Source organism: Populus nigra, chromosome 10 (assembly GCF_951802175.1).
Source record: "Populus nigra chromosome 10, ddPopNigr1.1, whole genome shotgun sequence".
Taxonomy (NCBI): Eukaryota; Viridiplantae; Streptophyta; class Magnoliopsida; order Malpighiales; family Salicaceae; genus Populus; species Populus nigra.
The window spans coordinates 10419273-10435579 of NC_084861.1; the positions used below are offsets into that span (position 1 = coordinate 10419273).

The 16307-nt window shown below is 36.5% G+C and overlaps 2 protein-coding genes across 3 annotated transcripts; one reads left to right on the forward strand and one right to left on the reverse strand.

Moving 5' to 3' along the window:
* The first annotated feature begins 310 nt into the window (after positions 1-310).
* Positions 311-8901, forward strand: LOC133704828 (uncharacterized). Of its 2 annotated transcripts, XM_062129845.1 has the most exons (13): positions 316-665; positions 1401-1508; positions 1600-1734; positions 2291-2881; positions 3144-3291; positions 3427-4254; positions 4630-5549; positions 5649-5734; positions 5824-6042; positions 6773-6901; positions 7138-7506; positions 8091-8206; positions 8538-8901. In XM_062129845.1, the coding sequence occupies exons 1-13, from the start codon at positions 531-533 to the stop codon at positions 8639-8641; spliced, it is 3888 nt and encodes a 1295-aa protein (XP_061985829.1). In that variant the 5' UTR covers positions 316-530; the 3' UTR covers positions 8642-8901. The 2 variants fall into 2 exon arrangements, with proteins under 2 accessions (XP_061985830.1, XP_061985829.1); XM_062129846.1 differs by lacking the exons at positions 8091-8206; positions 8538-8901 and having other exon boundaries at positions 311-665; positions 6773-6957; positions 7138-7353.
* A 1852-nt stretch (positions 8902-10753) lies between these two features.
* Positions 10754-14028, reverse strand: LOC133704527 (UDP-arabinopyranose mutase 3). The gene is made up of 4 exons (XM_062129375.1): positions 13585-14028; positions 12043-12293; positions 11769-11937; positions 10754-11220 (listed from the first exon to the last, which is right to left on the reverse strand). Exons 1-4 carry the CDS (start codon positions 13906-13908, stop codon positions 10879-10881), a joined length of 1086 nt encoding a protein of 361 aa, XP_061985359.1. The 5' UTR covers positions 13909-14028; the 3' UTR covers positions 10754-10878.
* Between the last annotated feature and the right edge of the window lie 2279 nt (positions 14029-16307).

Below are 16307 nucleotides of genomic sequence, written 5' to 3' on the forward strand. Positions count from 1 at the left end.
CAAACCATAACCTTTAATGTTAGAGGTCGTGAAATTAATAATAAAATAATTAGTTAAAATGTACGTAAATAAACAAGGTGATCCAAATACCTCCACATTAATAATAATAATAAAAAAAAAACTATAAAGTAACCGTAAATTTAGCATGATTCTGTTATGCCTATGATCACAACTGACAAGGACGTTTCAACATCAGAAAGGTAGTTCAGCTATTGTTAAGATATTTGTAAGTACTTTGAAATTATTCTTTAAACAAGGTCGTTGTAGTATAGTGGTAAGTATTCCCGCCTGTCACGAGGGTGACCCGGGTTCGATCCCCGGCAACGGCGAATTGTTTTTTCGGAAGAAGTTATTCTATTCGATTTATTATTTTTGTTTCAAAAAATTATCTAAGCTAGCATGTGAGAGGGAACTTTAAATTTTCACTCCCGCCATTAAAATCCTCTATTCCTCCCGCTCTCGCATCAATCAATCAGTACCGTACAGTCTTTCTACTAAGCAAATTCGCATTTGATTTCTTATTCTTTTGAATGGCGAAATCTAAACTAAAGGAAGAAGGAGAAGATCGAGAGGAGGCGGAGAAAACAGGCGGTCTTGAATTAGTTTCAATCGGATCTCTCTATAGCGGTGGCGCCTGGGACAAGAAGTACTGGAGCTCTACTAGGGTTCGTTCTTTAGTTTTCTTTTTCAATTTTAATCTAGTTAAATCCATCAACGCTTTAATACCTTCTCGACATCTTTTGATCTTTGTTTTAAATTCCAATTTGTATAGTGAACTTTTAATGGTTATTTCAATTAGATTATGCAAATATTTGATTATTCGTCTAATGGTTCTAAATTTGGAGATAGATCCGATTCGACTAGTATGGATTTAAGCTGCTTAGTAGTTGATTCCATTTCATTTTCTGTAGTTTACAACAGACTTCGGCAATCCGTGTTGATTTGTCAGCCTAGGGCTTGGAAACTGCTGTTTAGGGTTTGAGGTTTTATTCGTCTTTTGATTGGGTGGTTAGATTTGAAGAATTTGCTGCTAGAATTTTCTGGCAGTAGATAAATTAAGGCTTCAAATGGTGCTTTTAATTTTGAGGATCAAGACTAGGATGAAGGAAGCATCTAAACTCAGTACGCATGTAATGCATTTGAAACATAATATACTGCTTCCCTTTCGAAGTTTTGATAAATTACTTGTTTTGATGCATGTTGGGTGTGTGTTTGTGAAGCATAGGGCTGTTCTGCTTGTTTTGTGGATTTGGCTCCTTATCAAGTATTAGCAAAAGCATTCCAATGTGGTTTCAGAAATAACAAAGTGAAGGCTCTTAGAAATTTGTAGAAAACTATAGACTGTGGTCCGTATCATATTATGTCATGTATTTTGTTAACTAAATTCTGTTATTTTGTAGGGTAAAGATCGGTATCCTTATCCTGTTGGATACCAAGCTCGTCGAGCTTACAATGGGGGAGCTTATAAGATGGAAATTCATGAAGGTCCTAAAGGGCCTTTATTTGCGGTTTGTACCTAGCCCTTTTGGTTTTTATCATTCTTAGCTAGTTTTACGCAAAGGTTAAAAGATAAGAATGACAAATACAGTACTGCTGCAGATCACTTCCACTGATGGATATTCATGTTCCGGTCAAACTCCTGATATTGTGTGGCAGAAATTTCAGAAGAATTGTTGCCCTCACACAAAGATTTGGCATGGAAAAAGATTTTCATGCATGATAGATGGCATAGAGGTAAATCTTGGTTCCTTCCTAAAATCAGTTCAATCTTGAAATCACATTTATTGCAAATATTTAGTGTCGTATCACACCTTTATCATATTCAGACATTCATCTTGCAGAAACTGGAATGAGCTTTGCTCACATCCAATATAAGCCCCTAACCTTTGTACCTAAGATGCATTGATGTTCACATTAGTTACATTTGACTGGTATTAGACTTTACAGAAGTCCAACATATATAACCTCAGTTTGCAGTAAGCTGGCCACATTTGTAATTTTTTTGAGGTTTCATCTCAGTGGCCCTTGTTGTTCTATTGCTTGCAACTTATGAAAGTAATGGTTCTTCCAGATTACTTCGTTAATAAAACTAGAAATTGTTTATACCTTCTGATTGTTTCCTTTGTATTAATCTTCAAGCTGCATGGTGTTCAATTGATTAGTATCCTGACAAGCAGGAGACTGACTTCCTCCATTTCCTCTATTATCAATTGCAAAACTAGGGAAAGATAAAGAAAAGGAACCTCATTTTGTGCTAAAAAATTCCTTCTCTTATGCTTGCGCAATGCAGTTTTTTGGGTTCAAAAATCCATTTGTCCAGAGGTTACTACGAGAACTGGTGACAAATATAAATGGGATTGCAGAACAGAGTCCACTATCCCCCAGCTTCTCCAATGGGTCCTCTGGAACAGAGCTAAATAACCGATGCACAGATGCATGCACATATCCCAATCTACCACCCTACTTGGCAAGATCTCAGGTTAAGGGAAAGAGAAGTAAGAGCCAAAAAATTGCGAATCCTGAGTCATTAAGTGCTGCTAGCTTTAAAAGATCCCGAGCTGAAGATGTAATGTACATTGCCGAGCCATCTGATTCAGCTTCCAAAACTCATAAGCAATGGAGGTCTACTTTAAGTTTTAACCAAGAGCAGGAGTCTTGTAAACTTCCAGGAACATTTTCAACTGCAGTTTGCTTAAAACCTGTAGCTGGAGGAGAAACTGATCACTCATCAGCCAAGGATGATTTTCCCTTGAAGTCAGTTGACTGCTCCGATCATCTTACAGAAAAAGCTGCCCCTGGGCCTGAAGAAAGCATGCTTGCCTGGTCTAAAAGTTCTAAATCCACCACTGGAGTCGTCAACTTGTCTGTGGAAGATAAAATTGTTAGTGCCTTTTCACTCGTTGCTTCCAAACTTTTTTGCCTCTTGACACTAATGAATTGATAGACATTTACATAACCCGTGAGTTTTTGTTTACTTCCTGCTACCTTTGTACGGTATCTTAGGTTCTTACATTAATGAACTGAGCCAGTTACATTTTTTTGTACCCCTATTCAGAAAATTCTTCATTTCTCCCAATTGTCGGAAATATTCATGTTTCTTAGTCAAATTGGCCTAGTATGAGAAACATTCTTTTATGTAACAGCTTGATAGGTCACTGGATACTAAAGTGGAAGGGTCAAATTTTACAATGTCAGTGGAAGGCCAGGCTGAAGATGCAACAGCTCCAAAAGACCAGCCATGTGTCCACAATGTTGATCTTTGTGCACCTGATACCTTAGATTTTGAGCAAGGTATTCCTTAACTTATTCATGCTTTTTTCCCGAGATGGTGAAATTGGAGTGCCCAAGTGCTCTCCTGTTCAACTTTTGGTGATGTATCATCTTCTCCAAATATCCATTTTCTGTCTTGACACTAGTTTGATGCAGATATTATTACAAATTCTGCTCAAGCTACCCATGATATAAGTGCTTGCAGTGTCAGAGAAGAGTTACTGGTGACTGAGGCCATCACTTCCCAAGGACTTATAACTGAATCGCACCCAGAAGAAGTAATAGGCACACCCAACTCAAATGGGAATTCTGAAAGAAGTGATTTTGATTCAGCAGGTCAAGACATAGCCAAGTCAATGATGACGTTTCTGCTTCCTCAAGCAATACCACTGCTCAAAAACAAGTCAAGAAAAAAGAAGAAGACCATTGGTTATTCAGAGACTTTGCCTAATACACCAAAACCTCATGAAAATAATGATGAAAATCTCCAATTCGAGGAGGCTCAATCTCCTTGTGTATATGGTTCAGTTCTCCCAGGTTCTGAGCATGTGAAGTCTGTTGTTCTTGACAGTTTTGATGGTGACAAATGTGGGGTTCATGTAACAAACCAGCCAATATCACCCTCCAATACTGCTGAGGCTGATCAACCTTGTTTTGATACAGATGCATGTCCTCCCTGCAGAGTGGATCAGTTTGTTAATATAGATGGGACGGAGTCATCAGTTTGTCAGTTTGACACTGATGGGATTAAAGACATCTTTTGTCACAACCAAGTGCAAAGCAAAGTGCAATTGGCTTTGGATAAAAGGCATCAGGATGATTATCTATACCCTTATGAATCTGTTTCTGGCATCAAGTCTGCCAATGAAAATGTTTTGTATGAAGAAAATCAGGATATTTGCAAAAAAATGGATGAAAACTTAATTGGTACCAAATTCCTTTCTGTGGAAAAAGACCTCAACCGTGGAACAGATTTCAATGATGGTAATGTCTGTCATCATTTCTAGTCAATTCTGTATCAGTTCCACTTGTTGATAATATGTCCAAAACCAAACTTATAATGGTGAACTGAACTGCAGTCTAGCCCATGAGACAAGGCGCATATTCCCTACTGGCCTTCAAATGAAAATACATGCCCTTGCCATGTAGTTTCTGTGTCTTCATGAACTGCTTATCTTGGAATCGTATGTTACCAATTTGAGCAGGAACTTTGTATATGTAAATCAATGCATGTGCAGAAAACCTTGTTCAAAGCTGTATATGGACCAGCTAAATTCTGAGATTCTTGTGCATTTGCATTATTTCAGATCCTTTGATGTTAAATTTCAACTAAACCACATATTGGTTGTTTTCTTGCAGTGGTTGCTAAAAGTAATATGAGCCAAAGAGGTTTAGGCGCTTCTGTGCAAATATTAAGGAATGACATCAGTGTCAAGGCTGAGACTCCTGAATCAGGCAATTTGTCTACTGCTCAAGTGACAAAAAACGTATATACCAGAAAAAAGGTCTCAAAAGCAGCATCTTCAACAAGAAAATGTAATGCTTCATTCTCAGAAAGTATTATATGTAGAAATTTGAGAGATGATTCTATCCCAGAAACTACAAGAACTTTACTTAACTCAGAGATGTTCCAGATGAGTTCTTCTGTGGACAAACCACATAAAAATGCTATTTCTGGTTCTGAACCCATGGTTGGAGACCAGCTCAACGGTATGCAGATAGACGAAACTACTAGTAATCCCAACCCTTTATCAGAGAGCAAGTTGCCTTTTGTATCACAAACTCAAACATTTTCCGGTGCTTCCATGGGCAAAGATGCTTCAAATCTTTTTGCTGCAACGGTTTCAAAAATAGAAAAACCGCATGCTTATTCTGAAGGCAGGCTGGTTGTGAGCCAGAATACCTCCGATACAAATGGACCACCAGTATTATCTGCGGAGCTAGGAACAACATTCTCTTGCTATAACACATCCAGTGTCAAGGAAGTTCAGACTAACTCAGACCTAAAACTACATAGGAACTTGAAGCACAACAATGAACTAGAGGGTAACTTTGAGCTTGTGGGGTGCTATCTTCACCCCATGCCTGTTTTGTCACTGTTGGTGGTTACAAAAGGAGATGAAATCAATATTTGTGCTCTTTGTGGTCATTTGGTAGATAAAAACAGAACCCTGTTTCTGTACAAGCTAGCAATTGAAGAAACAAGGACAGGGAACCCTTCTTTTGTTGGCCACACATCAGTAACGTTTCCATTTTCAACAGATATCTTTGGTAGAGAAGTAAGAAACAGATGCATTGTTAATAATTAGCTGAATTCTTTGGCTGTTGTGCTTGCAAGTTATTGTCATAATTTTGACTCTGTTGTTACTCTTCACTAGACTGCACTTGAACGATCTGGCTTGCAACTAACCCCAGATGGGCAGAATCTTGTTTTACTTGGCAGCATGAAAACACCTTATTGCAGGTTGATTACTCCTGAGGGTTTATATTATAGAAAAGATTATATGTGATAAAAGTAAGGTTTGGGCACTAATATCCCATATATTTCATCAGGGAAGGAAGAACAGATTGTTTGTGCTCAACTTGTTCATTAAACTGCTCTGAGCAAAGTACAGTGAAAATTGTGCAAGTAAAAACTGGATATGTTTCAGTCCTGGTAAAATTGAGTACAGTTGACAGCATGCAGTGTTTATTGGTCTGTGAACCTAACCATCTAATTGCTGCTGGAGAGAGTGGGAGACTACATCTCTGGACCATGAATTCAGCATGGAGGTAAGTTTTTCTGAGATAGTGTCCATTTCGTTTGACTTCAGTTCCTCAAACTATTTACATGGTTTGATATCTGTGTTGAGTCTGAAATGTTTAATTTAGGCTAATTTTCTCAATGTGGCCAACTGGTTTCCTTCATAAACAATTCATTTGCTCTCTGGCGTATACTCCTTTATAAATTGATCATATTTGTACTAATCTGCAATACCAGTGTTTACCAATCAAATTATGTTGGAAATGACTGCTCTTGCTTCTCACCCAATCCTCCAAACTAGGTGCTTCTTGTTCTTTTGAGGTCATTATTATGCCATAATTGTCCGTGCCTGATTCAATAGTCAATCAGAGGAAAAGTCAGTTACCCTAAATGATTGTCCTCTATATTTATTCCAGTAATATTTGGTTCAGAGCTTTACCAATATATACCATCCTTAATGGGTTCAAGCTTTTGAGTTTTCTCCTTGGCAAGGTGGTTATATTTTTCGAAGGAAGTGGTTAAGGAATTTTGGATAAATTGATGTTAATGTGTTCATCTTTTTATTGAGATTAGCTGCTGTTCAAAAGTTAAAACTTAATGAAGGCATGCTATTTTTTATTAGTCCCTACAATGCTATTTTGGTAGCTTGATTCATGGGAGATAGCTTTGATTTTGCTTGTTTGAGTTGGCAGCTTCTGATCAGGCTATCTATCTATTCCTTGTATACAGTTTTCATATTTTTTTTTTCAAAATTTGCAGTGCACCAACAGAAGAATTTATCATTTCAGCTAACGATTGCATATCCCCTTGCATAGTTGAGTTGAAGAGGGTTCCGAACTGTGCTTCTCTAGTTGTTGGGAATAACGGCTTCGGGGAATTTACTGTATGGTATGCTGCTGACAAGATATCTCCTTTGATTCAAAGTTGTTTGATATGGCAACAATGTGTGTAATATCTCCTTTGATTCAAAGTTGTTTGATGTGGCTTGTATTTGCACAAGGTTTCTAAATTATGTTCCTCTCCCTTTAACAACTTCCCCCCAAAATAAAGCTGAGAGAAACAGACATCAGTTTCATGATTGTTCTGAATTCCATCTGTATCTGATTGCAAGTAATTTCTTCCAGGGATGTCTCAAGGCGCATGTTCATGGCAAGGGTCTCTTCTCCAAGTGCTTCAGCATGTCAATTCTTTCCAATCAGTTCGTTTACTTGGCAAAGAGTAGTCCATGGTTTCCATTATTCTACTGTGGAGGAGCAAATCAATGGAATCGTAGATGCAACAAAATTATGGTTTTCAGAGAACAGTGAGTATTATTCATTACCTCCATTGGATGGAGAAGATATTGCCATCTGGCTTCTTGTCTCAACCATTCCTGAGTTGGATACTCAAGAAGACTATATATCGAGTGATTGCGGTATAAATCCAGTTGGGTGGTGGAGGCTAGCTCTACTGGTGAAAAATATGTTGATCCTCGGAAAAGCATTGGATCCAAGGTGCCCACAATTTTTTTTTTTAAGTTTGAAATTATATTCCTCTTCTCCAAACCTTGCTAGGTGTTTGCTGTGCTTTCCCTTTTCAGCAGACTACAGAAATGCAGTTGGTCTAAAGCACTCGAAGATCATATATAAGATTCTATGAGGAATGTTTGCTCCATTGTCTCTTTACCATTAGTGATCATGTTTCCATTTTAAGTTGATGGTTTGATATATGAAGATATTTTTGCTGTTACATGCTTGTGTAAACATCATTATAGGCAAGCATTTTAGTTACTCTTGGCTGTATGTCCAGAAGTTTTTTCTATTATCTGAGACATTGAGTCAGCTGCTCGAAGATCATATATAAGATTCTATGAGGAATGTTTGCTCCATTGTCTCTTTACCATTAGTGATCATGTTTCCATTTTAAGTTGATGGTTTGATATATGAAGATATTTTTGCTGTTACATGCTTGTGTAAACATCATTATAGGCAAGCATTTTAGTTACTCTTGGCTGTATGTCCAGAAGTTTTTTCTATTATCTGAGACATTGAGTCAGCTGTTTAAAAGTTCACAAGTATGACCTGGAAGTACTGTGCAGGGCTGCTGCTATTGGTTTGTCATCTGGCAATGGAATCATTGGCACATTTGATGGACTTGTTTATATGTGGGAATTTACAACAGGGACTAGACTTGGCACTCTGCATCATTTTGAAGGTATACTTCAGTTTGAGTAATCCAGGCTTGTATTTTATGCTATTCCATGGCATCAAATTGATTGGGGAATTATCCGCCTAACCTTGTGCATGAATCCCTTCCGCATGATCTTACAGTATCAGTTCTTGACCCTTCCAATTCTCATATAATGTTAGAAAATCATTTTCAACACCAAATTCGCATGCTTTTAACATCAAGTATATGAACTTTAGTTTCGGTTGTGAAATCTAGCAAGAGTCTAGTGAACTTTAAACCTTTTTGTATTAGTGCTTTGATAAACTTTGGTGGCTGCTTTTATTTTGTTGTTGTTTGATCAATTCTCTCTCACCAGGTGAAAGTGTTTCCTGTATTGCTACTGACAATTCGAAGCCAGGAGTCATTTCAGTAGCAGGCGACAAAGGCCAATTACTGGTTTATCGACGGTCTTGCAAATGAATGAGATAGGGTAACATGTTATATTTTCTTCAACTTTCTGTCACAGTTCGTCGAGTGTCCTGGGTAGAGAATTGAGCTTAACAACTGATTCTCTTCGAGTTATGATCTGAATCAGTACAAGGTTGACTTTCCATTGCTCACAAATATAAAGATTTGAGATTCCCTTGTTGCGCTTTTGCTGGATAACCAATGGAGTTAATGCCATCCTATATTCCTATTCAAGTAAATAAAAGCGCTAAGTATATGAATTTACAAATTAAGACGAAAGCAATTTTCATAATAATTAATATTTCGTGGCAAACATCATTACATCTTGCTGCATATCAGCATTTATTTTTTGCTAATCCTTTCATGCCAGCAGCTTGCTTTTCCAGGTAAGTTCCGTATGGTATAGTTACTCTTGTTTGTTAGTTAATCAGTCTGGTGTATTTTTAGCCTCCAGAGATTCAAGATTAGAGGGTGATTAGGCCCTCCTATTGTATTGTGGTGGTTCAAATTACCGTCTGCTTTCACGATTTCACCATTTAAAATCCTGGTGACCCCCCGATATCTGGCATGACCACCAAAAGACTCTGCATTTACTAGCATGGTTGGTATCCAGAAATCTTCAGAACGTATGATCGACCCGAAAAACCGAAAATAAATAAGCATCACTAACAGAGCAGCATAAAACATTATCGACCAACCAGGCCACATCCATCTTTAGCCGAATCGATGTATTCTTCCCAAGTTTCGAATTCATAAAATTTGCCTTAGGCCACTGTTAGGACGACCCAAAACCCGTTTGTGCAAGTGTCTATTTTAAGGTTTGAAGCATGATCACGTGTATTTTATTTTAAAATTGGAGACGACAGCACGTCATATCTCAGTGACTTTTTGAAGCCCCGGTGCATGTCGAAATTCGAAATCATTGGACCAGTCTGTCCCATGTTACGTGTTTCGCATTCGTTTATTAAATAATAAACAGCTATAAAACCATAGAATAGAAGAAACGCGCATTGGAGCAATCATGGTCTTGGAAACCTAAAAGAATGCATGCTATGCAATGTCAAAGTAAATGGTGACGGAAAGCCATCTCTTTCTTTTCTTGTCAGTTTCTCAAAAGAAACCTTTTTTTATTATTTTTATGTTTTGTTTGAAGAATATATATATATATATATATATATATGTATATATATATATATATGTATATATATATATATATATATATATATATGTATATATATATATGTATATATGTATATATATATATGTATGTATTTTTAATATTATTAGATTGTATTGATATTAAAAATAAAATTTAAAAAATAAAAAATATTATTTTAATATATTTTTAAATAAAAAACAATTAAATTTATCAATTCTGCTGGTAACTTTATCCTGCTAAAAGTTAAATTAAACTCTTTTGTCCTCCAAGAAGAGTCCAAGGAATCCAGCAATATAAGATCCATGACAGCTGACAAAAATGCCAGCCAAGTGGGGTTCGCTCCCAGTCCATGGCCATGCTCATTAGATCCAGGCGTGCCCAACTGTAAAAAAAACCAGGTCATTATCTAATCCCCTTCTATTTTTTCCACATTAACGAGACAATAAAGTTAAATTGTCGGAGTTTCAATTCAAATATTTTTCTGCCAAAAGATGTCATCCTCTCAAAATGAAAATGCAAGAAGAGGCAACCAGTTGTTGGCCCACCACAAATTTTCAAACTCATCTCAGTCATTCCCCTAACGAATTTCAATTTCAAATCTGATGCGGCTGTTGGCATTGGAGTTAAAATTGTGCATGCAAGTCTTTTAGATGTATATTTAATTTTTTAAAAAATATTAAATTAATATTTTTTTAAATAAAAAATATTTTCTATAAATATTATACACTATAATACCAAGCACATAACAATATAGTATAGTAAAAACCAGAAAAGTTTATATTCACCTACGCACTAGGAATGCTCTCAATCTTCAGCACCGTTTGTTTTTATATTTAAATGCATTTTAAACATGCATTTAACTTTTTTCCCTGATAATTTTAATATATTAAAATCAAAATTTTTTAAAAAATAATTTTAATATATTTTCAAATTAAAAACATTGGACAAAACAATACCAAAAATACTTCAGCACAAATTCAAAAAATAAATAATATAATGATCTCAACGACGGCTACAACCGTGATAAAGGTACAGCTAAGCAGCTACCAGATGTAGTACTAGGAAGGCAAATAATTTTGCGTTAAATCCTCTACTTTGCTGTCCCGTTGGGTTGCTTCGAAGATTTTTCCTCTGAAGAGTTGAGTTCATCCCAAGCTTCAATCCAAGTGACCATGGCATCAGCTAGTTTAATGAAATAGGGATCAACCTTGCCAAGTTTCTCCTTGACCTGCTTGGCGAGTTCAATGTAGCATTGCTGAACAGTGACGCATTCCTTGGGAAGAACTGCGGCCTGGAAGAATGGTATCAGGTCTTCCTGCCAGTAGATCCCCCTGTACTCCTTCTTGAGATTAACGAATGGGTTGCTTGCTTTGCTGTGCCAGATGTAGGGCAAGCCAGTCTTAACTCCCCATCCCATGTGGTCGCATATGACCTACAAGTTCAGCAATACAGTACAAGTGAGTTCAGAACGGGGAAAATGCAGTTACCTGGTTCACACTCGCAGCTCAGAATAAAATAAGACAATCTCGTATGCTTCTAATGTACGCACTGTAGCTTTTTATTTAAACATTGAGAAAATATTTTTCTATCCATAATATATATGATTCCAGCATTGAAGATCATAGCAACCTGTGTGGATTGGGGGGGAAAGTGTACTCATTCTCAGAGCACAGACAGAAGTCTCTGATCTAATTGACTTCTTTCATGGCTATGTATCCAAATGCACAGAAGAATGATTCAAGTCTCAATTAAAAAGTAAACAGAATGGAATCTCAATTTTCTTGAGATGTCTAGATATCCCGAAATAGAGTTTAGGATTTAATTAACAGCTAGCTCTTTTACTTGATTCTTAATCTAACATATCATTTCCTATCTGATAGTACTTTTGTGAAGAGTAAGAGTTTGGAGTAAATTGTGATCAAGAAATACGCTGTTAACAACAAATCATGAAAAGAGAAGTAGGTTTCATAGAAATTGCACCTTCATGCACCAGCCAGCCCACATGTCATCATATCGTCCAATTGGCTGACCATCTCCCATGAGTCCAAAATACATAGCAGGTCCAATCAATTCACGATTGAATGCTAGATTCATACCACACATCGGGAAAAGGGTTCCCTTAGGTACTGTCAGAACAGCATCAACATATCTGAAATGTAAAAGGAAATGTATAACTAAGTTCAAATCCCTCACATTGTTAATCACATGATAGGAAGCATGTAATCATATTAAATTCCAGTTGAGATCTAAATACCGCTTATTTCTCTCCAGAGGTTTCACAAGCTGGGTGGGAGCATCATAATCAGGGATATTAAGCCAGAGGCCATGAGAAACAGCAGTGGTAGCACCTTCTCGAAGACTGAAAGGATATCCACGTACAAAGTCTGCACCTTCTCTGTACGGATCATAAAGAGTGTTAAAGAAATATGGAGTGGATGGGCTCAGAAGGTTTTTGATGTGCTGCTCGAGTGCATTAATCTGTTCGCCTGATGGGTTTTTGGCAACCTGTATATTGACGTGGACAATAAGCACAACATGAAAATATTTCCCAAGAATGATTAGGTGAATCAAAATCACACTTTATTTCCTTCATGCAACTATTTATTCATTTTTTTCCCTTTACAATTACGTTAGTATTCATTCATTTTTCTTGACGGCTAGCTACCAGAACATAGATTAAACATGTCATCATCCGCATTGTGCGTTCTTGGCGAGAAAAATATTAAGTTGTGTAGGCATCGTAGTGGGCCAAGGGCTTGTAAAGACAAAACCACTGGCTTTCTGAGATGCCATTTTGCTACCAGGCCCTCTAACTTGCATGGAGACAATATCCAAGCTTTTATTTAGGATGAAAGAAACAGGGCATGTCTGCAGAGGACTTTGTGACCAGAACTTGCATCGTGCAGTCGATACTCTAATTTTAGACTTCAGCTGCGGCCTGAAGTTGAAGGAATCGTTACCAAGCTTTCTTATCTTGGAGCATGAAACAAAAGTCTAACCTTTCTATGTGAAAGAAAGGATAGATACTCCGTACTCGATGAAGATTTAACTCAGTGTTGAAGATTTATGCTAACAGTTAGCATTTTATGCTTTTAGCCAAAGAAGCAAGAACCAATATCAAGCCGGCAAATGCAGCAGTTAGAAACAATAAAAAATCATATAACGGACCCACTGAACATTCAACCAAACACAAATAACACCAACCAGAAAAGAAAAGAAAAATTAACCACCATAAAGCTCACATCAAGATCCAGACTTTTAAAAGGGGTGTTGTAATTACGGTTTTAAAGTGTTTATTACTTCAAGATATTAATTTTTTTTTATTTTTTAAAATTATTTTTCACATAACTCATCCAAATTCCAAAAAATATTAATTTAAAAAAAAATCATTTTTTTTAAAATTACAAGTGCAAGAATCCCACCGACACCCTAAAATTCCATCAACACCCCTGTATCTCTTCTCCAAATATAGCTCATAAGATAAGACCCCAGAATCTCATATAAATGACGATCCAAAAATTCCAAATCTACCATGATATTTCAGCTTTACGCCCTTGCAACATTTAAAAAAAAAAGATAAAAAAGGAATAAAAAATAGTATTTCATAATTCAAGACATCTCAATAACAAAAACAAAAACAAAAAATACTGAACCTTATAGAATCACCAGAGAAAAATTAAGTCAGGTCAAGCAAAAACCAAAACTAGATCTAAAACCCTTCATTGAGCAGAGAATTCAGAAGAATGAAAATCATACATCACAGAAAAATATTTATATAAAAAAGTAGAAAACTTACAAAGCAATCATCATCAATGGTGTAGATATACTTCTTCTTGGAGACCATGTAACCAAAGCAGCGACAAGCAGAGTCCTTGAATGAAATGCAAGAAGCCTTAGGACCCAGAATCCTATTAATATCATTCCTGTTGTAGAGCTCATAGTCAAAACCGTCAGGGACCTTGATTGTCTTTGATGGATCACCATCTTGGACTATAATCAAGTGATATTGCTCAAAAAAAGGCCTCCACATCTCCAAGAAATCAAGGTTTCGAATAGTGGGTATCACTATATCCAGCTCATCTTTCAAAAGGGGTGTGGGTTTGATTGCAGATCCTGCCATTGTTTGCACAAACTACAGAGAGAGGGAGGGAGGGGCAGGAAAGCGGTGTTTTGTCTAAGATCGTCTCTGGTTTTTATAGAGACGAGTTCTCAAGGGATAAAAAAGAGTAGTGTTTTTGTAGGAATTCTTTACATTTAGGTCCCTGGTTTAGTGGTTTCAGACTTTCAGTTACATGTGTTTTTTTATTTATTGGAGAAATTTCAGGTTATTTTGACCTGAATGTAATTAAATGGAAATTTACGGCTTTGAGTGATAATTAATGAGATTGGTTTAGGTGAATCGACGGCCCGTTCATTTGGGAGTGAGTAAATTAAAAACTTTTAAGGAAAAGGAAAATGAAAACTCGTTTAAATACGAGCAGTTACCTTCTATAAATGATTCGTGGAGATAATATCTTATACATTGGAATTATATTGAATTAACGTTTTTACATTATATAATAAAACCTTACTCTTTGATTTCCTGTTGAAAAAAAACAAGTTACTCCTAAGACAGATGCATTCTACTGATGAATTCTGTCAGTCCAGTAATCGAATCTTTTTAAGATTTTATTTCAGAAAAAATAAAATAAAATCTTCAGATGACATCATATTGTCGAAAAACCAAGAAAATGCCGTGAAAACAAAGTTTCGAAAATCTTACTACGACAGATGCATCTAACACAGTGAATTCTTAAATCACTCATTTGACAAGATATAGTGTCATGTATCACTTGTGATGTATTAGTTCTTACCACTGGAGTTGACCTGTCAGACAGAAGAATGTCTTATAACTAATTTAATTACCTGTAGCAATGGATAGATAAAACATGAAGGGAGAGATTTTTTCTTAGAACGTGGATGATGTGCTGCGTACAGCCAAGATTTCGTCATATATATATAAATAGTTGCTGTGTAGTTTCCATGTTCAGCCCCTACAACAAACACGTGATTCTCTACAACCTCTCTGTCTTATTGCACTGTCCTCCCATATGATTCTCGTCCCCCTGGAAATTCAATTCCCCTCTTTTGCATGAAACTCTCTTCTTCTTCTTCCTCCTGCTCCTCCTCCTCCTCTGCTTCTTCTTCCTTTTAAAAAAAGAGTGGTCAGACAGTAAGATAATGACTCTCTGAAATCTATGGAGCAGCAGCTACATTCTCACATCGGTCTGCATTCCTTGAGGCTCGTCTAAGAGCTAGCGGGGCAGGAGGGAGTCTTCTCACAGAAATAGTGCAATAACCACGAGGGATATATATTATCGTAGCATTTTGTTGATTTTCTCGTGTTTAGTTTGAAGATAAAATATTTTCCGGTGAAGTTTATTGAAAGCCATGTTTTAAGGAGAGGAATTTATTTTTCCACTATAAACAGATAAAATATTAAACATCTTAATTTGCACTGTTCGTTATGCTATATGAATTAGTGTTCATTGTGCTATATGAATCCATTTATAGACACTGTTAAGGTCCACTGTACTACTGTCATTAATTATTATAATCTTCTAGGACCATTGCAACCGTAATAAGCTTGACATACATGCTCTTGCCACCACTTTGTTAAAAAATCAACTTGATATTCGCTTCTGTCACCACCATTATCTTAGTATTGTTATCGTCAAATATCATAAATAAAGCTCTTCTTTACAGTGACAACCAGCACAATCACTTTGTAATATTAGGGCATTGTGATACAATTCGATACTTCGAATAAAGGGCCAAATGCATGATTAAGTCACTGAAACTGTTCCTCTTAGACAGAGAGATCGCCGGGAAAACGGGGAAGGAGACAGAGAATAAGAGGACCACCATTTTTCCGGTCAAGTGTGAAGGAATTCATAATTCATCTGATGGATATAAACTCTATAAATTCATTAGAATTTCTTAAAAACTGCACCATTGAAGAAAACGGTGGATCGGAGCCATGCCTGAAAATAAAAATCGAAAAGTGATTTGATGATTTGTTGTTTAAAAGTGGATTAATATAGATTCCGAGGTTGAAAATAGGCAAATGAAATTTATCTAGATGATTGGAAGGTGTTTCCGTTTGAAAATGATAAAAATTGGAGTTTTCAGGCAAAAAAATCTGACGACTCGTGACTTTTTGAGGGTCGGATTTCAGCTGGAGAAGAAGATTATGCCGTTTTTTTTTAAAAAAAAAATGTTTTTGGAGGGGCTGTGCACTTGGCCCATCCGCTTGAGGGCCAACTAATGTAGGCCCAAACCAGGAGCGAGGCCCGCCCCACTTTTCTTTCTTTCCCAAAACTAACCTTCTTATTTTTTTGGCTTCTGTTTTTGAATTTCTTCTCATTTCTACTATGTTTTGATTATTACTTTAATCATTATTTGATATAAATAAAATGCCATATACTTTTACTTTTTTCCTTAAAACAAATCCTTATATTATATTGAATATTGATTTAA